The sequence below is a fragment of the Pleurodeles waltl genome, chromosome 10 (assembly GCF_031143425.1).
Source record: "Pleurodeles waltl isolate 20211129_DDA chromosome 10, aPleWal1.hap1.20221129, whole genome shotgun sequence".
Classification (NCBI taxonomy): Eukaryota; Metazoa; Chordata; class Amphibia; order Caudata; family Salamandridae; genus Pleurodeles; species Pleurodeles waltl.
In genome coordinates this window covers 134207499-134231156 of record NC_090449.1, presented here as the reverse complement: position 1 = coordinate 134231156, position 23658 = coordinate 134207499, and the positions used below count along the sequence as shown (strand labels likewise).

The following is a 23658-nucleotide window of genomic DNA, read 5'->3' as shown; positions in this document are numbered from 1 at the left end:
CAGGATTGTGTGTGAAATTGTCTTTAGATTTGTGCACAATGATATTTGTGTTGTCTTATGTCTAATTTGCTTTTCTTTTTACTTTTTAGTGGGATATCATTGGTGATTGCTGTGTCTGTGCAGAGTAGTTGCTGGTGAGTCTAGCTTTTTCAGGCAAGTGACTGGTATAGTTTGAGTACATAACTTTTGATAAAGCCACACTTTGTTTATTACTTATTTAAGCAGTGCTGGTTGTTGTTGGCACTTTTGTCAAGTTACACTTCTTAGAAAGGATCATAGCTAGCCGCAGAGTGACCGCTCAACAGGTTGTTGGCATGCTTATTGAGTCGTCTTCTGACCATGATTATGAGACTGACTCTGCATCTGAGGCAGAGGACGAAGTGAGAGATTCTGGCAGTGAGTTTTCTGTCCGGGATGAATCTTCCGATGAGGAAGCCACTCTCAGTGCAGATGAAGGGCCTATTTTAGGCGAGGACATTGATGGGCCAAATGGGCCAATAGTGCAGCCATTTGAAGACCTGACACCTGGATTGCCGCAAAAATGGAGCAGCCACAGTTGCCTGCATTTACTGGGCTCCCAGGATGTAGAGTCAATACGGAAAACTTTTTGCCTGTCAATTTCTTTGAGTTGTTTATGGACCGTGTATTTTTGGAAGAGATTGTTGAGCAGACTAATTTGTATGCAGAGCAGTATTTGAGGGACAACGCTACCAGACTTGGGCCTCAGTCTAGAGTTATCCAGTGGATTCCCACAAATCTGGAAGAGTTGAGAAAATTCCTAGGTTTAACTTTTTTGATGGGGTTAGTAATGAAGCCGTCTCTGGCTTCTTATTGGTCTACTAGTCTCTAGATGGCAATGGCATGATTCCCTGCAACCATGGCTCGTAATCGGTATTTGCTTTTTCTTTGGATGCTGCACTTTGTTGAAAATGCTTTAGCCTTGCCATGAGATCTCCTGACTGTGACCGACTTTTTAGGATTAGGCCTGTCCTTGGTCGTTTTGTAGATCGGTTTTCAGAGATTTATGTTCCAGGGAAAGAAATATCTGTAGATAAGTCTTTGGTACTGTTCAAGGGGCGTTTGGTTTTTAAGCAGTATATTCCTAGCAAGAGGGCACGGTATGGAATTAAATTGTATATGCTGTCAGAAGGTAATACAGGATATGTGTATAATTTCCGGGTCTACACTGCTAGGGATTACAGTATTGACCCCCCTGGTTGTCTGCCCACTTTTGGAATTAGTGAGAAAAATGTGTGGGAACTTGGTAGACGACTGTTTAACAAAGGTCACCATTTGTGTGTAGATAACTTCTACACTGGAGTGCAGTTGTTCAAGGAAGTAATCAGAGTGGACACTGTTGCGTGTGGCACAATGCGCTCTAACCGGAAAGGCTATCCAAGGGAGCTTGTCTGTAAAAGAGGGGACAGAGCAGTGCCTTGCGGAATGATGAGCTGCTAGCTCTGAAATTTGAAGACAGAGGGGATATCTACATGTTAACTACCATACATAATGAGAGTACTTCACCTGTGGCTGTTTGGGGTCAAGCTGCTGAAGTGCGCAAATCTGTGTGAATTTTAGACTACAATAAGCACATGGGTGGTGTTGATAGAGTAGACCAGAGGTTGGAACCTTACACTGCTATTCGTAAGTCTTACGTTTGGTATAAAAAGTTGGCCATCCATTTGTTTCATTTAGCAACTTTTAATGCTTTTATTGTGTTCAAGGATTGTTTCCCTGACTCAAGGATTAAATTTGTTAAATTTCAGGAATCAGTGATAGAGAGCCTTACCGTGGTGAACCGGTAAGAGTTCCTAGAGTAGCAGTGGTGGAATATTTGGCTAGATTGAAAGATCATCACTTTCCTGATCACATTCTTCCCACTCCTAAGAAAGACTTTCCCACTAAGCAATATAGAGTCTGTGACTGAAGAGGTATCCGGAGGGAGACTCTGAACTACTGCCCTGATTGTCCTTCTAAGCCTGGTCTGTGTGCGGCCGGCTGTTTTAGAAGTTAAAACACCCAAAAGAATTATTGGGAACTACCATGAGTGAAAACTGCCTGTTCTGTTTTGTTTTATATTTTTTGTTCAGTTTCACGGTTGGCATTACTGTCATGCATTTAAGTTAGAGCTTTTGAGTTTGTAGTTTTGATTTGTTAGTAATTAGTAGTCTCTCTTTTGTTAAAAGAAAAAGTGATGGCTGTGGCGCTTGGCTGGCAGTGTAAATAGTGACTTGCTGTTGACCACTGCAACACACTGCCAGCCAAATGCCAGTACACACAACTACCATCAGCTGGTGTGATTTCTGTATCAGAAATGTGGGCGTGTGAAAGTGATGGGCCCTTGAATGGCGCTGGCTGCTGATGAGTGTTGTAATGTGCTGGGCCTGCGGCTGGCGGCGTGAATGGTCTTGTGCATGTCATGTATGAAAGGTGTGTGAATGGACTGTAAAGCGGCTGGTGCCTTGACGTGGCTTTACAGCTCATGAGCTGTGAGTCATTGGTTCAGTTTTTTGGCCTTTCAGTTATTAACAGTGAATTTCATTTTTGTGAAATCTCTTTTTGATCTGCTGAACTATCACTCACACGCGTGCCAAATCCAACCAGTATGTTTGGTAAAAATGACTGTGTGGTAAAAATGACAAAACCTGCTCTGCTGTAATTAGGCGTTGGAGCACACACGGGACATGCTACTCAGGTGGGACCCCGATGAACCATGCCACCAACTGTGTTGGTGGGCGAGGGGTCTTCTTAACATAACCTAAGTGTGTTTCTTTTCACATTTTTAGTGTTCGGAACATCACAGAGGGACGTGGACACATCAAAATGATCTATTGCAACACTACCTTTTTTTTTTTTTTTCAGGGGTGTGGGGGTGGGGTCACCTGTGTTTCTGGTCCTGGGTGCAGCGGTCATCTAGGGAAACCTACCAAACCCAGACATTTTTAAAAACTATACACCCAGAGGAGTCCAGGGAGGTGTGGGTTGCGTGGATCCCTCAACATTTTCTTACTCAGACTCCTCTGAAAACCTCCCAATTTGATTAAAAAAGCATATTTTCCTCACTTTTCTTTGTAGGATCACCGCACTGGTACAAATTTCTACCACCCAGTGTTCCCCTCAGTCTCCCAAGTAAAATGATTCCTCACTTGTGTGGGTCCCCAAAGCAGTCGGTCTAAAAACGTATAAAAGAAAAATTGCGCTTATCACCTCGCTGTGCTATCCCCTCAAGCTCTACACGTTTTTGGCCTTTTCCTGTTGCAGGCACCTGGCCCACACACACACACACAAGTGAGGTATCATTTTTATTGGGAGACCTGGAGGAACGCTGGGTAGAGGGAAGTTTGTGGCTCCCCTCAGATTACAGAACTTTCCATCACCGAAATGTGAGGAAAAAGTGTTTTTGGGCAAATGTTGAGGTTTGCAAAGGATTCTGGGTAACAGAACCTGGTAGGAGCCCTACAAGTCACCCCATTCTAAATTCCCCTGGGTGTCTAGTTTTAAAAAAAGCACAGGTTTGCTAGGTTTCCCTAGGTGCGGGCTGAGCTAGAGGCCAAAATTCACAGCTACGCACTTTGCAAAAAACAGCTGTTTTCTTTGGGAAAATGTGATGTGACCATGTTTTGCTTTGGGGCATTTCCTGTTGCGGGCACTACGCCTACCCACCCAAGTGAGGTACCATTTTTATCGGGAGACTTGGGGGAATGCTAGGTGGAAGGAAATTTGTGGCTCCTTTCAGATTCCAGAATTTCTGTCACCGAAATGTGTGGAAAAAGTGTTTTGTTTTTTTTGGCCAAAGTGTGAGGTTTGCAAAGGATTCTGGGTAACAGAACCTGGTGAGGATCCCACAAGTCACCCCATCCTGGATCCCCCTAGGTGTCTAGTTTTAAAAAATGCACAGGTTTGGTAGGTTTCCTTAGGTGCCGGCTGAGCTAGAGGCCAAATTCCACAGCTAGACACTTTGCAAAAGATAGCTCAGTTTTCTTTGGGAAAATGTGATGTGTCCATGTTGTGTTTTGGGGCATTGCTTGTCACAGGCACCAGGCCAACCCACACAAGTGAGGTACCATTTTTATCTGGAGACTTGGGGGACCACTGGGTGGAAGGAAATTTGTGGCTCCTTTCAGATTCCAGAACTTTCTGTCACCGAAATTTGAGGAAAAAGTGTTTTTTTGGCCATGTTTAGAGGTTTGCAAAGGATTCTAGGTATTAGAACCTGGTGAGAGCCCCACAAGTCACCCCATCCTGGATTCCCCTAGGTGTCTAGTTTTCAAAAATGCATAGGTTTGGTAGGTTTCCTTAGGTGCCGGCTGAGCTAGAGATCAAAATCCACAGCTAGGCACTTTACAAAAAACACGCCAGTTTTCAATGTAAAAATGTGATGTGTCCATGTTGCGTTTCCTGACGCAGGCATTAGGCCTACCCACCGCAAGTGAGGTACCACTTTGATCGGGAGACTTGGGGGGGAACACAGAATAGCAGAACAAGTGTTATTGCCCCTTGTCCTTCTCTACATTTTTTCCTTACAAATGCAAGACAGTGTGTAAAAAGGACGTCGATTTGAGAAATGCCCTGTAATTCACATGCTAGTATTGGGACCCCAGTATACAGAGATGTGCAAATAACCACTGCTTCTCAACACCTTATCTTGTGCCCATTTTGGAAATGCAAAGGTTTTCTTGATACCTATTTTACACTCTATGTTTCACCAAATGAATTGCTGTATACCCGGTATAGAATGAAAACCTATCGCAAGGTGCAGCTCCTTTATTGGCTCTGGGTACCTAGGGTTCTTGATGAACCTACAAGCCCTATAATCCCCACAACCAAAAGAGTCCAGCAGACATAACGGTATATTGCTTTAAAAAAATCTGACATCGCAGGAAAAAGTTACAGAGTAAAATGTGGAGATAAATGGCTGTTTTTTTCACCTCAATTTCAATATTTTTTTATTTCAACTGTTATGTTCTGTAGGAAAACCTTGTAAGATATACACAAATGACCCCTTGGTAAATTCAGAATTTTGTCTACTTTTCAGAAATGTTTAGCTGTCCAGGATCCAGCATTGGTTTCACACCTATTTCTGTTACTAACTGGATGGAGGCTAGAAGCACAAAAAATAGTAAACATGGGGTATGTCCCAGTAAAATGCCAAAATTGTGTTGGAAAATGTGGTTTTCTGATTCAAGTCTGTCTGTTCCTGAAAGCTGGGAAGATGGTGATTTTAGCACCGCAAACTCTTGGTGGATGCCATTTTCAGGGGAAAAAAACACAAGCCTTCTTCTGTAGCCCCTCTTTCCTCATTTAAAAACAAAACAAAACCGACATTTTCTGTTTATGTTGGATACTTTTTTGGGCTCCTGCTGGGGAACCCACAAACTCCAGGTACCTCTAGAATCCCTAGGATGTTGGGAAAAAGGGACGCAAGTTTGGCGCGGGTAGCTTATGTGGACAAAACGTTATGAGGGCCTAAGTGTGAACTGCCCCAAATAGTCACAAAAAGGCCTGGCACCTGAGGGGGGGTGGGGGGGGAGGCCTGGCAGCGAAGGGGTTAAAACACCATGTTCGTTGTCTAGGAGGCCTATGCAAGCTTGAGCCTTTGTGACAAATGAACACAATTTTATTGGAAAACCAAGTACTGTACTGTGATGGGTTTTTGGAGATCAAGTGCATACTACAGAGACTAAGCAAAGAGACATGAATCTCCTAGTTACGAGGGTGAGCTGCCAATTTAAGTGGACGTTTTTGAATCACTTGCAAACCAGAGGAGCACTGGGTGCTTTCTCTGGTTGGCACCCTGTAAATCCAACCATGTGGAGCTATTCTATAATGTAGTAGAAGTCAAATTTGGCTTGGATTGGCCTTGGCATTCAAAATTAATATTATATGTGAGGTGGGGACAAATGTATGGGTGATACGTCAATAGAGTTTACATTTTATTTAACTGTGTTGCAGTCAGCAGTGCCTAATGAAAATCATTAGCTTGTAAGCACATCAGACTCCTAAATCAAGAGCAGCCCTTTGGATACCAAATACAGTTTGTACCCCATGCTGTGCATGTGTCTACAGGTGCTCATTAAGAACAATAATACATACTGAGGAACATTACTATTTGCAGAATTTCACAGCCTGCAGGAAAAAACATTTTGGTTAGAGGACAAAAAAAAAAAAACCTTACAATACCTACCATAGGTGTTTGCAGCAGAAATGCTGTTTGTCGGAACTGCATGCTTCCCATTCTGCATAACAGCTCGTACTGGAAGCTGATGCTGTCCGATGGTCATTGGGGTGGCCTGCTGGAGAATGGTCAGGGTTTGTCCTTGCATTCCTGGGGTCATTTGGCTGGCTACTGTCTGGATTACTCGGCTGGCAGTGGGAATTGTAGTAAAAGCAATGGTAGGTTTATCCTCAAAGCCTGTTGGACAAAAATTTAGAAAAGTTTGTAGATGCCAAACTGAACGAAGACATGCATGAGTCCATGGAAAGGAAACAAAGGTTGCTATTTGCATGGTTTGGTGTATTAATTATCTTGGAAGTGATTTGCAAGTGAGTGAAGCATAAGGTTATCTTAAAGGTACTTCCACTACTGCTTGTCAAATTGGGTTCTCTGAATACCATACACTGGGAAGTACCCTAACTGATCTTCATAGGTTATCACAAAGTCCAACACAGATCCTGCAGGACAATCACAGTCAAGCTGCCTTCCCTTAAGCGAGTTTGTACCCTCACCAACTCCTTCTAAAAATGACTATCAGTGTGATGTTTTAACTAATAACAAAGGTTAAGGGATGTGGGTGTTGAGAATAAAAATAGAAAGTAAGCATAAGCCCTATTAGTCAAACAAATAGATCTCGTAAGGCCTCTAGCCAAAATAGTGTGCTGTCTTGTGAGTAATTATCAAAAGCATACTTGCATGACGAATGCATGTGGGATGGCCCACGTCATCATCTTGCTTATGCTTAATAGTTGTCATCTGCAAGGAACAGCAAAAGAAGATGCACAGGGTACCCATCTGACAACTTTGTGTTTGCATCCAAGCCTATATACGTCTGTGCTGCTGTAGGTGATCAATATTTTCCCAGACACACACTGATGTACAAGTTACTTACCTTCGGTAACAGAATATCTTGTAGAGACATATTCTAGTTGCATATTCCTTACCTTAGAATTTCCCCCCAGGCGTCAGACTGAATCTGGAGATTTTTCTTCGAGCAATACCCTTGCACGTCAGTAGGTGGCGTCGGTCACATCCTCGTGCATCGTGGTCGGGAGTAGTACATAGACGCCGCCTCAGCGCAGTGAAGTCAGTTTCTTTTAACGACTTTCCACGCCAAAGGGCAGAGCCGCTAAGTACACTGAGATTGGTGCGCCAGAGCTAAGAACCTGAAGAGGGAATCCCTGTCCCTAGAAATCAGTTCACAAGCGGGGAGAATGGGTGGGTCGGTAAGGAATCTGCAACTAGAATATGTCTCTACCAGATATTTCGTTACCGAAGGTAAGTAACTTGTACATCTGATAGAGATTTCTAGTTGTAGATTCCTTACCTTAGAATAGATACCCAAGCAATGCCATCCTCGGTGGTGGGCTGCAAACCAAGATCATACTAGGAAGTCCTGCAGGACCGAAAAAAACAAAGTAGCCGTCCAGACGGACCTTACTGTCCAGGCAGTAGTGTTTAGCAAACGTGCAGAGATACCCACGTAGCTGCCTGGCAGATATCCAGGACAGGAACTCTGCGTGCTAACGTAGTGGAAGCAGCAGTTGCTCTGGTTGAATGAGCATGCAAGCCCTGAGGGTTGCTTCTTGGCCAAAGCGTAGCACATCTTGATGCAAAGAAGTACCCCTCGAGTGATGGTGAGTTTCTGCACCGCCTTCTTTTTTTTTGCACCCACATACTCGACAAAGAGTAGATCGCCCAGACGGAAATCTTTAGTACGATTAAGATAGAACGCCAATGCTCTTTTTGGGTCCAGATGGTGGAGTCTCTCCTCCTCATGGGAAGGATGTGGGGGTGCGTAGGGTGATGGAATGGCCTACCTTTGGAAGGAAGGAAGCCTTAGTGCGCAACACTACTTTGTCGGGGTGCAGAGACAAGAATGGAGGCTTGGACGAAAGGGCCTGAAGCTCACTCACCCTGCAGCAGAGGCGATGGCAACAAGAAAGACAGTTTTGAAGGTGAGGAGCCGTAAGGGACAATTGTGCATTGGCTCAAAGGGAGTACACATTAAATAAGTAAGGACAATTTTGAGGTCCCACTGAGGCATGATAAAAGGGGTGGGAGGAAATAAATGGGTGAGACCTTTCAGGAATCTACTCACAATAGGAGATTTAAAGAGTGGGGGCTGATCAGGTAACCTAAGAAAGGCCGAAATGGAAGATAAATACCCTTTAAGGGTGCCCAAAGCAGAGCCCTGCTGGGCCAAAGAAAAGATGAACAAAAGAACCTCGTATAGAGGGGCAGAGAGGGGATCAACAGATTTGTTGGTGCACCATGCCACAAATTTATGCCAACGACAGGCGTATATCATTTTCGTGGAGGGACACCTAGCTGCCAAGATAACATCACAGACTTCGGGTGGAAAATCAAAAGTCGTCAACTGTTGCCGCTCAATCTGCACGCATGAAGGCGGAGATTGGTCAGGTTCAGGTGGAGAACCGTCCCCTGTTGCTGCGACAGAAGATCCACCCGAAAAGGCAGTCTGAGTGGAGGATCAATGGCCATACTCAATAGCTCTGGATACCAGACTCTCCGTGCCCCGTCCGGAGCCACCAAGATGACTTGGGCCCGGTCATTCCTGATCTTCTTGAGAACTCTGGGCAGGAGTGGTATAGGTGGAAAGGCGTAAAGGAGGCTGGAGTTCCACTCAAGACGAAAAGCGTCTCAGAGTGCGTGCCACCTTGGAAACTCCAATGCGCAAAACAGCTGGCATTGTGCGTTCTTTGCAGAGGCAAAAAGATCTAACCAAGGCTCTCCCCACTGCTGAAAGAGACCTTGTGTCACCTCCGGATAGAGATGCCATTTGTGATCGGCTGTGCATTGATGGCTGAGTTAGTCTGCTCTGGCATTGAGAGAACCCGCCAGATGTTGAACCACCAGGGTAATGCCCTGATGTTCCAGCCATGTCCAGAGACGTAGGGCCTCTTGACTTCGCCTTGTTTGTTGCGGTACCACATGGCAGTAATATTGTCCATGAACATCTGCACTACTTTCCCTTTGAGAGAGGGAAGAAATGCTTTCAACGAAAGCCTGATCGCCCAGAGCTCCAGAAGATTGATATGGAGCCCAGATTCCGCTGGAGACCAGAGGCCTCTGATCTCCGCCTCTCCCATGTGCCCGCCCCAACCCAGAAGTGACGCATCCATCATAATAGATAGATCTGGTTGGGGAAGGGAGTGGACCCAATGAGGAATTGAACGCCACCACTGCAGGTCTTTCGCAGTCCCCTCCGATATCTGGACCATGTCGGAGAGATTCTCCTGATGCTGCGCCCACTGGAACTTCAAGTCCCACTGCAGAGCCCACATATGCCATCTGGCATGTGCCACTAGCAGGATGAGGGAGGCCATGAGGCCTAGCAGCCTCAGAGTCAGTCTCACCGAAACCCAAGACAGAGGCTGAAAGATCCGAATCATAGCCTGAATATCTTGGACTCGCTTTTCGGGAGGATAAGCCTGAAACTGCACTGTGTCCAGAACAGCTCCGATGAAGGGGAGCGTCTGAGAGGGAGTCAGGTGTGACTTTGGCACGTTTATAGTGAACCCCAGCGTGTGCAGGAGGTTTGCTGCAGTCTGAAGGTGGGAGATAACTTTCTGGGGCGAGTCCGCCTTCAACAGCCAGTCATTGAGGTAGGGGAACACTGATATTCCTGACCAGTGCAGATGAGCTGCCACCACCGCCATCAATTTTGTGAACACCCGAGGAGCACTGGTAAGGCCGAAGGGTAGCACAGTAAACTGAAAGTGCTCGCGACCTACCACAAATCGTAGGTAACGTCTTTGGGCAGGCAGGATGGGGATGTGGAAATAAGTGTCCTGCAAGTCCAATGCTACCATCCAGTCTCCTGGGTCTAAGGCAGAGAGAACCTGAGCCAGGGTGAGCATTCTGAATTTCTCCTTCTGAGGAAGTAGTTCAGGTCCCGAAGATCTAGGATAGGACTTAAGCCCTTGTTCTTTTTTGGCACCAGAATGTAGCAGGAATAACGACCACAACCTACTTTGGGCACAGGAACCTTCTCAATAGCCCCCTTGGCCAAGAGAGACGCAACTCCCTGGCGGAGAAGTGCCAAATGATCCTTCAGGAGTTGGCTGAGTGATGGAGGCATGGCTGGTGGAGCAGATTCGAAAGGGAGGGAGTAGCTCTTTCGAACGATCTGCAAAAACTACCTGTCTGTAGTGATGGATTCCCAGTGGGGCAGGTGATGGCGAATCCTGCAGCCGACTGGAAGGGAGTGAGGGGACGGACTAGGAGGGTTTGGAGGCTGCAGCGGGGACAGAAGTGGACTGGACAGACTTCTGGTTCCCTGTCCCACGCCCACATGGGATTCCGCGTCCTCAGCCAAGCAGTAGCTGAACAGCATGGCTGGCACGGTGGCTAGGCGGGGTACGCGACAGGGAGCCCCTTCCGTGGACACGACACGGGCGAAAAGCGGACTGGGGGCGAGGGGCAGAGGAAAGACCAAGGGACTGAGCTGTAGCCAGGGAATCCTTGAATCTCTCCAAGGCAGAGTCTGCTTTGTCTGCAAAGAGACGGGAGCCATCAAAGGGCATGTCCATGAGGGACTGTTGGACATCCCCTCAAAAACCCGAAGTACGCAACGTGGCGTCGCACGGCCACTGTCTTAGCAACCGATCTGTCCAGAGAGTCGGTCGAGTCCAGCCCACATCGGATTTTGAACTTCACCGCATCTCTCCCATCATTGACAGCTTGGGAGAGGATACCACGGGCCTCCTCCAGTATCTGCGGCAGGACTTGCGTAACCATATCCCACAGAGAGTGGGTATAGCGCCCCAAAAGGCATGCAGTGTTCCTAGACCGCAGCGCGAGCCTGGAGGAAGAAGAAAACTTCTTCTCAAATTGTTCCAACCTTTTTGATTCCCTATCCGGGGGTTAAGAAGGGAATGTGCCTGAAGAAGAGGAAGCCTGGATGACAAGACTCTCAGGAGTGGGGTTTTGATCAGGAATTTAGGGTTGTTCGGAGCGGGCTGATGGCGGCAAGCGATTGTCCTATTCACAGGAGCCCCTGTGTTGGGTTTAGACCAAGCACCCAAAAGGACATCGGTGAGGGCTCCACTGAACCATTGAACGGTAAAAGGGGCTCAGACGTGTAAGCCCCTGGTTGAAGCACCTCCGTCAGGAGGTTGGACCTGATCTCTACAGTAGGAAGCACAAAGCCAAGGACCTCAGCCTCCCTACTGACCACCATACCATAAGTTGCTCCCTCTGCCGTAGTCACGGTAGGAGGAGACAGCATGCCAGTGTCTGGAGAAGTGTCCAGTCCACTGGCCTCGCCCAATTCCTGTGCCCAGTCCAAAGATGGGTTATCCTTGTATTCATAAGGGTCCAGGGACCCCTCCATCCTCCCCGAATTCGTACCCATAGGAAAAATGGGTGAATAGGCCCCATCGAAGACAAAGGCGGCGTTGCCTGACACCGCTACGAGTTGTCGGGGATAAGGATCGGGTCGACGTCAATAGTGGGCACACCCAACGTCGGGAGCATCGACCATTGACCTGGCGCCGTGGAGGGTCTTAATGGTGCGTATCCGGAGTGGACCTCAGTGGCCGGAGCTGAAGCTGCCAATGCAGAACCCGAAGGCCCCTCAACTGAACCCCTTGGGGCCGAAGGCACCGTATCGGGTTCGGTCTGCCCAAAGATGAGGCGCATGGCCTCATAGAATTCCTTAAGTTGGTCGGGGGTCACTCCGGCTCCTGGAAACTCTGGGAAGTGCAGAGCGGACCCAGACGCAGGCTCCGAGGACAGAGGCCTTGAGCGTCAACGTTCCTCCCGTGTTGCGTCAGCCGAGTGGCGGGCGAAGTCATAGAGCGATGGGACCTCTTCGACTTCTTCTTACCTGCACCCGAAGATTTTGAGGATGACGAGTGGTGATGGCTCCACGAACGGTCTCGAGACCGTCCTCTCGATCGAGACCGGGACATAAGCGGAATCGAGCCACCATGAGTTTGAGGGACCGCTCCCTCAAGGCCTTTGGGTGCATGGCCCGGCACTCGGAGCACGACTTCAGGTCGTGGTCGCGCTCGAGACACCATAAACAAACCCCATGCGGATCCGTCACCGACATCATGCGGTGACAGTCCTCGCACAGCTTGAAACCTGTCTTCGGGGACATCCTCGACGCAACAAATTAACTCACTGGATAAAGTCAACAAAATGGTTGAATTTGATCAAAAAGAGACCAGGGTAGCTCTCCGGATCAGCGCATGGCGCGGAAAGAAAAGAAGTGCAGTCACTGCACTGAGGCGACGTCTATGTACTACTACCAACATCATCACGGCGACTACGACGCCAACGACACCCGCGAAGTTGACCGAGGCCACCTACCGACGTGCAAGGGTACTGCTCGAAGAAAAATCTCCGGATCCAGTCTGACGCCTGGGGAAATTCTACGGTAAGAGAGCTGCAACAAGAAGTCTCTATCAGATACCTGTTTTTTTTTCTACACAATAAAAAAAATCTTTGATATTGACTCTGAGCAGCACTTTCTCAGCTGAAGAAAAGAAAAGATGAAGGGTATGGATATAAAAATCTCAATTAAAATTCACAAACCACAGGCAAAGGAGTAAATGTTTGGGGTACTTCTTTGTCCTAAATAGGATGGTGAATGTTTCAGTGTTGCATATAGCATTCAGGAACAGTATTGTGCCTTGTGGGGATAATAAATGCTGCATCTCATGTCACAGCAAGCCACTAGATAAAAATGCCTGTGCTTTAAAAAGGAGATAATGGGGACAGCTGACCTTCTGTTTGGAAGGGGTGGATAAAGGGTGCAACATTTTTGTTTACAGTACAAAAATATTCCCCTGGCGTACTTTTGTAGCTTCTGTGGAAACCATAAAAGCTCTGCAGATCTTTACCTGTATGCCTGGCTGCTGCCAGTGAGGTTCCATCATGCCCAAGAGCGCTCCCAACAAAGGCAGTACCAAATGTGCAGATTGTAGAGGGGCACCAGTAGGTTAGGCATACATAATTTTGTCCTCAAACCAGGTAAAAAGATTGCTATCACTGAGAAAGGTCCAACTGCAAATATCTAACCCTTCGCTCTTACACTGGAACCTGGTGATAAATTTTCTTGAGGTAGCCTCTTATCACGTCCAAATAGAACATTACTGCTGTTCATTATATTAACGGTAGCACCAAATGCCCAATGTGGATATGGGAGCCAGTCAGTCAAACAAATCCGAAAAACACATTGAAAACTGCAATGAGCAAAGGTGTCCCCATACCATTTTCAACTTCTCTGGCACAACCTCCTCTACTCACACCTGCTAGGCAGGAATACTGCAGCCGCATCCTCAGAACACCTCCCTTGCAAATCATTGGTTAAATACCGGCACTGTAATTATATCTTATGTTACATTCAAAAAAAACCTTAGACATTGTCATTGAAAAAAGCAAAGGTTAAAGGAATGTTATAGCTAGGTGGACATTTCAGTGACAAAGTAACATTTTAAACTAAAAAAAAAAACACTGAGATTCACTAGTTATAGTTACCTTTTATCTACAGCTTGTGTCCTAAAGTAACAATACAGCACAACCTTGCTGCTTACCTCACATATTACATCATTAATGACCTGTTCTATGACACCACTGATTACATCACTGCAACATCTGAAATGACATCATTTATACCACTGTGTATAGCGGAGACACGAGTTACATTTACTTTGGTCACGAGTTTCAGTTCAAGCTACTGACCCGTGCATAAAAGGAACATCAGCATACCTCCCCACCCCAATTCGATGCCCCCTCAATCCTATGCAGAGGTCATTCCTTCTACCTAACAGCAAAGACATGGAACAAGTTACCCTTTCATCTATGAACCTCCCCATCTCTTCTAGAGTTCTGAAAGTCCCTGAAGACCTCGCTATTTGGCTAATCAACTGGACCCTGTCAGCGGCTGGATACCCTCACTGGTGACCAGAAGCGTTCTACAAATCTACTGATTGATTGATAAAAAAAATGTCCTATGCTTAAAGACTTTGCTGTATGACTGTCAAAATACTTTGTCCCTAGGTTTGTGTGGATAGCTCTGTGCTTATCCACTTCTTAAAACCTTTGCTAGAAAAAACATACATTTGAGGTGAGCAGATTTAGAGTGTTGCTGGTGTTGTAGGGTGCTTTATACAGCAGCTGCTCTCCACCTACACTTACACATACATGCATTATCTGGTGGTGGTCCCCACTTGGTAGCTATAGTTAGGTCTGCTTCTCCATAGACATAGCATTTTTAGGTTTTCTAATAGCTTTGGGGCCATTGAACAGATCTTCACAAAACTCCCACACCCCCCCCAAAACACAAAAAAAAAAAATTCCTCCACCTCAGCTCCTTCCTGGAAAGTTTCAGGGTGATCCGTCAAGCTGTATCACAAGGTGCTGGAGTGAAGCACTACTGATATCAAGAACTATCCTGCCCCTTTAGATCTACCCAAACTAGTTACAAGCAGTAAGGATATGCTGGATAGGGAATTCTTAACAAACAAGTAAAGACATGTTATTGTTAGTTTGCCACTGGGGAAAGCACCACAGCCGGACAGTATTCCTTCTGAAGTATATAAAATTCTAGCACCTAGAATTGCCCCACTTCTGTTGAAGTGCTAAAAGGGTTTCGGAATACCGGTGGGGTTCCCTCCTCATGGAATGAAGCTATTACAATATTTCTTTAAAAAGATAAAGACCCTAGAGGTCTTATACAGTTTGAACTATACAGACACAGCAACTCTTCTCCCCTTCATACCAGGGGTGGCTTTCCATGGCCTATGAATTGTAAATATATCGACTCTCACATTATTACGAGCTCACACTAAGGAGCATAATTGTTCCGTCATCCCACACTCCATACTCTTTATGGATATTTTTTGGGTCACTCAACACTAAAGGAACTGACCCGTAGTGACTGTCTAATGGGATATGAATATCTTTACTATATTTTGTCACGTCTACAGTGTATGAATGCACGTCTACAGTGTATGAAACCATTTACCGGTTCTTTAGCCTTGGAAAAAGTCATGTTTGATGACGAAACACGTATTGGCTGCCTCTGGAAATGTACAAAGAATTGTATTATTACAAAATAAAAGCTTCTTGCTTCTCGGATATACAATACCTATGTAATTTGATCTTTGTACCTACGCTTGATTACTATGTAACCGAACTTTTGCTAGGAGTGCTGTGGTATTTCTTGGCTTGATTACAGACTAGTTGTGCCTAGGCATTATTTTGGCACCCACTATTAAGCAATGTTATGAATATAATTATACTGCACCACAGGGCAGATTAGTCTGCTGCTCGAGAAATGAATGCATTTACCCAGCTCCCTCATTTGGAAAATTAACTTAATTAAAATGAACATTCTTCCCAAAACCCTGTATCTTTTACGCTCTTTACCTCTTTACGCTTCTCATAGGTATTTTAAAATGCTAGACTAAGCAGTGTCAAGATTAAGTTGGAATGGGAAGAAACAGCAGGGGATCTTTAAAAAGCTTAAAACTTCCAACTGAAGGTGGATGGGCACTTCCTGATTGGCACTTGTATTACTGGGCCAGTATGACTAATCATCTCCAACCGGAGAACTGGTTTCATACCATTTCATTCGTGAAGGAACCTATTTCAAGTCATAACAAATTTCCAAGCAGAGAATTTATTTTTAATAATTGAGGCTTAAGACCATGTCTGCTCTTGACAAGATCTGGAGCAATATGAGGAGGTCGCTGGAAATTCCATCCCTTCATGCTTTGACACCACTGTTAGACAATCCGGACTTACCCAACTGCTTCGCCTCCCCTTACTTTGGTACTTGGGTATTAAATGGTTAGGTGATTTAATGGATGAGTTCGGGATGAAAACATTCTCAGATCTACAGGTAGAATGTTCTATACCTTGGGTGACTTTTTTTTTTTTTAAGTATCTGGAGATTCAGACTTTTCTTACTGAGTAGAGATACTAATATTATAGCTCCGATGGGACAGACATTACCAAAATTACCTTTGCTAAACATCAGCACAGTATCTCGGAAAAATACAGATGTCTTATTCAGTTCCTTTCAAATGACCTGGGAAAATGGGCTAAGTGGACTCATAGCCTAGGTGGGGAAGTCATGAAGTCAGAACTCCCAGCAGACTAAGAAGCCTGCTCTATTGCATACTAGTCTATTTTTGTATTAGCCCCTCCAAACTGAGCAAATGGTATAATAGATTGTACCGTTGCCCATGCTGCTTACCCGGAGCGACCAATACTATTCGTATGTTTGTTAGTTTCCCCAAACTGTCATTATTATGGTCCTCGGATGTGCGACAAATACGTCTTGTAGAAACTTTTCAAGTGATAAATACTCCGAAGATGATGTTGTTGGGCACAGGCACTACTGACTGGGTCTGGTATGTTCTCTCTCTGGCTAGGTTAAATATTGTGAAGAACTGGAAATATGCTTTTCCGCCAAAATATGAGGAGTGGCAGAAAGAGATAATGGGAGCATATGAATTGGAACATCATATGGCAAAGGCTAGAGGATCTATGCTGAAATACTATTTTATTTGAGGGAATTGAAGAGATTTAGCATCAGATTAGAGATTGCTGCTTACTCTGTTCAAGCGGATTGTTTGCTGTTTAATAACTTATTTGCCTATTAAGTGTTCACAGTGAATTTATGTCCTCCGAGTCTATTTAATATTCAAAAACTTTTTTGTATTTTTGATGAGCAATATTTTACATGCTGTAAGTTTTCTATTGCTTGCACTCTCAATAAAAAAATATTTTAAAAAAGAATGAAAAGCTTTCCAAAGCTCAGATTTACCGCAGTCCAATTAATATAAAATATAGCTTATGAAAATCATTGAAATATGGAAAGGTCTCACGTAGTACCCAGCTTCAGTCAGGAATCGCATGCAAAAGGTGTTGTGCGGTTCATATTTTGGTAATAGGACTGTCTTTCAGGGCAACAGTACCACTGAGTGTGGATGACAGTCGGTCCCACACGGGCTGGAAGCTGTTGGCCTGACTCCTGGCTACTCCGCTGTGCCTCACCCTACCTTAGGAATGAGAAGGTGATTTGTGGCAACTAAACGTGGCACTCTGACTCCTCAGGGATGTCATGGTGAACAGATCATACCACTTTCACTCAGTTACTCACACTTGCCAAGGCAGAACGAGAGATGCAAAAAATTGATTTCAATGCATTTATTGAAGCAATTTCATCCCATTATAACAAGCTTTGGCAAAGCCAACAGGTCTCGCCTATACAAGAGCTACTGGCTTTGGCAATATGTTTTGCCATGTATCACACCAGTGTGGCTGCTGTCCAGTATGGCTAAAAGTTAGAGGTGTGGAGTGTCAGAGTGGAGTGGGAGAGTAGAGTGTCACACAGTGGATTTGTTGGAGTGTCAGAGTGGGGTGGAGGAGTAATGTTGTAGAGTTAAGTAGAGTTCGGTGGCAGAGCGTAGTAGAGTGGGGTGGAATAGCATGGAGTGGGATGGAGTGGATCGAGGTAGTGGGCTGGTTTGGAGTAAAGTGGGGTGGATTGGTGTGGGGTGAATTAGATTGGAGAGGGGTTGATTGGGTTGAGTGGGGTGGATTGGATTCACTGGATTGGAGTGGGGTGGACCGAATTGTAGTGGGGTGGATTGGATTGTGGTAGGCTGGAAGGAGTGGATTGGAGCACGGTGGACTGAACTGGGATGGGGTGGACTGGATTAGGGTAGAGTGCGGAGGATTGAAAGTACAGTGGGATGGGGTGGGTTTGTCTGGGGTGGACTGAAGGGGTTAGAATGGAGTGAGGCGAGGACTGGATTGGGGTGGCATTGGGTGAACTGGATCAGAGTGGGGTTGACAATAGTTGGGTGGATCGGGTTAGAGTAAGGTAGATTGGATTATTGGAGTGGGGGTTTGGTGAATTGAAGTGGGGTGGGGTTGACTGGAGTGGAGGGGGCTTCACTGGAGTGGAGGGGGCTGGATTTGGGTGGGGTGAAATAACTGGAGAGTGCTGGAGTGGAGTAGATTAGGGCGGTTTGGAGTGGGGTGGATTGGACTGGAGTAGTGTGGATTAATGTGGACTGGAGTGGGGTGGATTAAAAAGGATTGTACTGTGTGGGATGGATTGGGGTGGTGTGCGTTGATTAGAGAGGTGGATTGGGGAGCAGTGAACCTGACTGGAGTGGGGTGGACTGGAGTAGTGGACAGGTTGGATTGGATTGAAGTGGTGTGGGTTGTACTGGAGTAGGATGGGTTGGTATGGCGAGGGGTGTGATGATTGGAATGGTGTGGATTGGACTGGAGTGGCGTGGATCCGACTGGAGTAAAGTAGACTGATGTGGGGTAGATTGCATTGGTGTCAGGTGTATTAGATTGGAGTGGGGTGGACTGGATTGAAGTGGGGTTGACTGGATTGAAGTGGGTGGATTGGAGACGGGTGAATTGGGATGGGGTGTGGGCGATTGGAATGGGGTGAATTGGAGTGGGGCAGACTTTTGGATTGGAATGGGTCAGGTTGGAGAAAGGTAGAAAGTTTTGGTAAAAAGTGGGGCAGATTGAAATGGATTGTAGTGGGGAAACTGGAGTGGGGTGGTTTGAAGTGGGAAAAGATTGTTCTGGATTGGAGACTAAAGTGGGGCAGATTGTTTTAGGGTGGATTAGAGTGGGGTGGATTGGATTGGAGTGGAGAGGATTGGATGGCAGTTGGATTGGGATGAGTGGATTGGGGTGGATTAGATTGGAGTGCGGCATATTATTTTTGATTGGAGTAGGGCAGACTGGAGTGGGACAGACTGTTTTGGATTGCAGTGGGACAGACTGGAGTGGGGCAGATTGGTGTGGGCAGATTGCTTTGGATTAAAGTGGGGCAGATAAGAGTGAGGCAGAGTTGAGTAAGGCAGATTGTTTTGGATTGCCGTATGGCAGAATGGAGTGGGGCAGATTGTTATGTATTGTCCTTGGAGATACTGAAAGAACTACAAAAAACATAATTGAGACTGGTATTGGTTTATAGAGGCAGCCTCTCCAGGAAGATAAATATTAAGAATGGATTGTGCCAGGGTTGTTTGCTGGCACTGATATTTGCAATATTTCTGAAAAACCGACTGAAAATGTTATTAGGTACTGTGCATTCCCACCCACAATGTGAGGTGTACATATCCCCTGCCTTCTATAGGCAGACCATCAGGTAATATTGGATAGAACGCTTATTGGCCTAGAGAGGAAAGTGGCAGAGTTTTATAAGTACTGTAAAAAATGAATACTAAACCTAAAAAGGTAAATAATGGTCTTTGGCAGAAAGCAACATATTGTCCATACTGTCATGGACATACATGGACAATAGGCCAGTCAAGGGTTGAGGAAATCTTGGACTAAATGTATTTGGAAGTGGTTTTTGAAAAGTCATTATCTTGGTCTCTGTACATCAACACTTTAAACTCAGGACTTTCAACCTCAGGATGTTTAAAAAAATCCAAACAAGATTTTGGAGCACTTTTGTTAAAACCTACATTTGTAGCTTATAAAGCGCCTAAATGTTTAATAGGGTAGAGATACTAAGAATGAGTGGACATTTAGATGAAAAACGTGGAAAGATGGTGTCTGAAATACCTTGTATACTTGCCTACTGTAAGCTGCTATGGCTCCTACTACACCTTCAGACAAAGTCCTCCACTGTCCTAGTACAAACCCTTGAGATTTTAGAGTAAACTGTTAACCTCATTTCAAACAAAAGTTGCAACCCTCTGTAAAGATGAAATCATTAAAAAGAGAACATAGCTGGGCAAAGGAGTTAAGGAAAAAGATTTTGAATATCGGAATTTTATTGAAGAAAAATAATTTTAATGTTGCCCTTCTATAGTTTTATTAAGGAGAAAATGAAAAGTTTAGAGGCCTAGAGGGGTATTTTTATTTAAAGACTTTTGTATGAAACAAACAGAAATAAAGGTAACACCTAATTTCCACATGTTTTTCTCTCCTGTATCAACAAATATGCACATTATTACTATTAAAATTTTGAAAATGGTTACATCCTTTTTAGGCAAAAGCGTCTGCTATAAACTGTTAAGAATTTAGGCTGTGTGTGGTTTGTAAAATGAATGTACTAAAGTTCAAACTGTGATAGACTTCCTTTACCCTTTAGCTTTGCAACATTAATTTTTAAAACCTGCCTTTTTACAGTGGCAAATAAGATCAAGATTATCTGCTGTGCAATTTGTATTCACAATGCAATATTTGGACATTACTTGTGCGTTGGCCAGAATTTTAATGGCCTTAAATGATTTTAGAGTTTTAATGTGTATTTAAGGATTATGTTGCTTACCCTGTAAGCATCTGTTCGTGACATTTGTGGCTGTAAATTCACATGCTCTGCATACTCCTGCCATCTAGTATTGGTTCTGGTGTGCTGCAGGTTGTTTTTCTTTGAAGTCTTTCTTGTCACGGGATCGAGTGACTCTTCCTCTCGGTGATATTGCGCATGGGCATCGACTCCTATGTTAGATTGTTTTTCCCCAGGCAGGTGAGAAAGGAGTGTAAGGAAGGAAAGTATAGAGAAAGATGTCCATGCTAAAAGGTAAATACATATTTACAGATATAGACAAATATAATGTAACTGCAACGGTCACAGGCTTCCAGGGAGGAGAGAGGGAGCATGTGAATCTACAGCACTACATGCCATGAACAGATGGTTACAGGGTAAAAATCCATTCAATGGCATGTGTGGCTGTAGATACACATGCTCTGCATAGACTGTAAAGCAGTCCCGCCATAAAAGCGGTGGCTAGCCTGGTGGAGTTGCAGTTGGCTGGAAAAGTGTCCGTAGCACAGCTTGACCTACATTGGGTTGCTGGCGTGCAAACATATCCACACAGTAGTGTTTTGTGAATGTACTTGGTGCAGACCATGTAGTTGCCTTAGAAACATCAGCTATAGGGATTTGTTCCAAGGAATGCCATAGTAGCATCTTTTTTCTAGTAGAGTGTGTCTAGGTGTTAACAGGCGAAGATCTCTTGGCTTTAGCATAACAATTCTGTATACATTTAACTATCCACCTGATTATGCCTGATCTGGATATTGGGTTACCTTCACGAGGTAGCGAAAAAGCCCCAAAAAGTTGCTTGGTCTCCCTAAAACCTTTGGTTCTGTCACTATAGAACAGGAGTGCTCTTTTGACATCTAGAGTACAAAAGGCTCCTTCCGTAACAGTCTGGTTGCAGGAAGAGGTCTGGCCGTTCAATTGACTGGTTAATCTGAAACTGCGAAATCACTTTAGGCAGAAATTTAGGGTTAGTGCAAAGGACTACTTCAACCCGATGAATTTGGAAGAAAGGTTCTTCCAAGGTTAGCGCCCAGAGCTCACCAACACGCCTGAGTGATGTAATGGTGACTAAGAAAGCCACTTTCCATGAGAGGAATTGAAGTGGGCATGAATGGAGTGGTTCAAATGGGGGACCCACGAGTCTTGTGCTCACAATGTTAAGGTTCAACAATGGTGCAGGAGGGACCCTAGGTGGAATTACACATTTAAGACCTTTATTGAAAGCCTTAATCACTGGAATTCTGAACAAGGAAATATGTTGTCTGTACAGCAGATATGCAGGTATAGCTGTAAGATGTAGTCAAAAGGAAGTGAAGGCTAGATTTGCTTTTAGTAAGTGGAGCCAATAATAGATCTCTTGTACTGTAGCTTTCATGGCGTTAATACATTTGGGTTGGCAATAGCAAACAACATTTTTCAATTTTGTGGCATAACAGGCTCTAGTAGTAGGTCTACAGCCTTCTTGAGGACAAGCCTAAGTAGCCAAACTCTATGATCTCAGGAGCCATATCGCAAGGTTGAATGACTTGGGGTTTGGATGTCTGATCTGTCCTTGATTTTGCAGGATAAGGTCCGGCATGTTGGGGAGCTTCTCGAGAGGGACTTCTGAGAGATCCACAAGTGTGGTGAACCAAGGCTGACGTGCCCAAGTGAGAGCCACAAGGATCATGTTGAGAGATGTTCGCCTGATCCTCGAAACCAGAAATTGAATCAGAGGGAGAGGTGGGAGAGCACAGGCAGCTATCCCTGACCAATTAATCCACAGAGCGCTGCCCTTGGATAGAGGGTGTGGATACCTGGAGGCGAAGCTTGGGCCTTTTGCATTTTCTGCTGTGGGGAAAAGACCGATGTGAGGAGTTCAACACAATGCAAAGTATGAGTATGATTGAAGGACTTGTGAGTGGAGTTCCCACTTGTGCATTTGTTTCTGCATTCTGCTGAGCAGGTCTGCAAAGTCCTTGTCGTCCCTGGCAGGTACTCAGCCACCAGGTGAATGTGGTGAAGGCCTCACTTCCATATGGTGTGAGAGCTGAGAAGAACGTGCCCCCTGCCCACCTCCCCCTGTTTCTGTAAGTAGTACATGGCTGCCATGTTGTCCATGCAGACTAAGACAACTGTGTGAGACAGGTGAGGAAGGAATACTGCCTGAAGTTCTAGGTAATTGATGTGTAGGGACTGGAGAGTGGCATCCCAAAGGCCCTGTACAGTCAGAACTAGAAGGTGAGCACCCCACCTTGTGAGTGATGCGTCTGTGGTCAATGTGCCTTGAGGCACAGGGTCTAGAAAGGGCCGTCCATTCAAGAGGTTGTTGGCATTCCCAGGGGTGTGGAATTTATTAAAATATCTACTTGTCCAGGGGACAGTTTGCTTCTCAAATCTACTTGTCCTGTAAAAAGATCTACTTGTCCCTTTGGTGCCATGTAGTGTGGCGACAAATTATGGCAGCAATCTCATTATGTAAGAGCTCTGATAATAGCCTCTCTGATTATGCCAGGGCTACTACTAGCAATTTCCTTATTTTGCCACCTTTCTTCAGATCTGCATACTGGGGCTGAAGGAAGCAGTAAGCAATAGTTCCAGGGCTGGAATGCCTTTGAGTCTGCAAACCTACTAACCTGCATGTTTTAAAGATTTTCACCAGCTTCTCTCTAATATTTTCCCATAATAAGAAAGGTTGGACATTTACTCCTGACAATGGCAGAATTAGAACTTCTTCCAGGGTTGGGAAGAAAGTGGCCGGAGGGAAAATGAACTTGCAAATGCTCAATAGATTTTCACATGAGCAAATCTACACATGCATATTTACCCATGCTAAAATACAGTTCACAAATATTTTATAGGGGTACGACATATACCATGGGTGCACTTTTGTGACTTTCTTTAAGATTTTGGGGCCACATGTAGGTAGGTTCAGATTTGCGACCCGCAAATTGCGAGTCAGAGCGACTCGCAATTTGCGAGTCGCAAATCCGAATGTAGGATGGTGTCCCTGACACCATCTGTGATTTGCAAGGGCTTCGCAAATGCCCACCTAGTGAATAATCATGAGGTGGGTCGCAATTTGCGACCCCCTTGCCAATAGCGGCCCTCACAGGGATGGTGGCCTGCTGGAGACAGCAGACCACCATGTCTGTGACTGCTT

At 45.2% G+C, this 23658-nt stretch overlaps 1 protein-coding gene across 1 annotated transcript in view; it reads right to left on the bottom strand.

Moving 5' to 3' along the window:
- The window catches only part of FOXK1 (forkhead box K1), a 299423-nt gene that overhangs the window by 32693 nt on the left and 243072 nt on the right, over positions 1-23658 (bottom strand). Inside the window, exon 8 of the mRNA XM_069209974.1 lies at positions 6185-6412. Coding sequence (XP_069066075.1) covers positions 6185-6412 — 228 coding nt within the window. The remainder of the gene's footprint in view (positions 1-6184; positions 6413-23658) is intronic.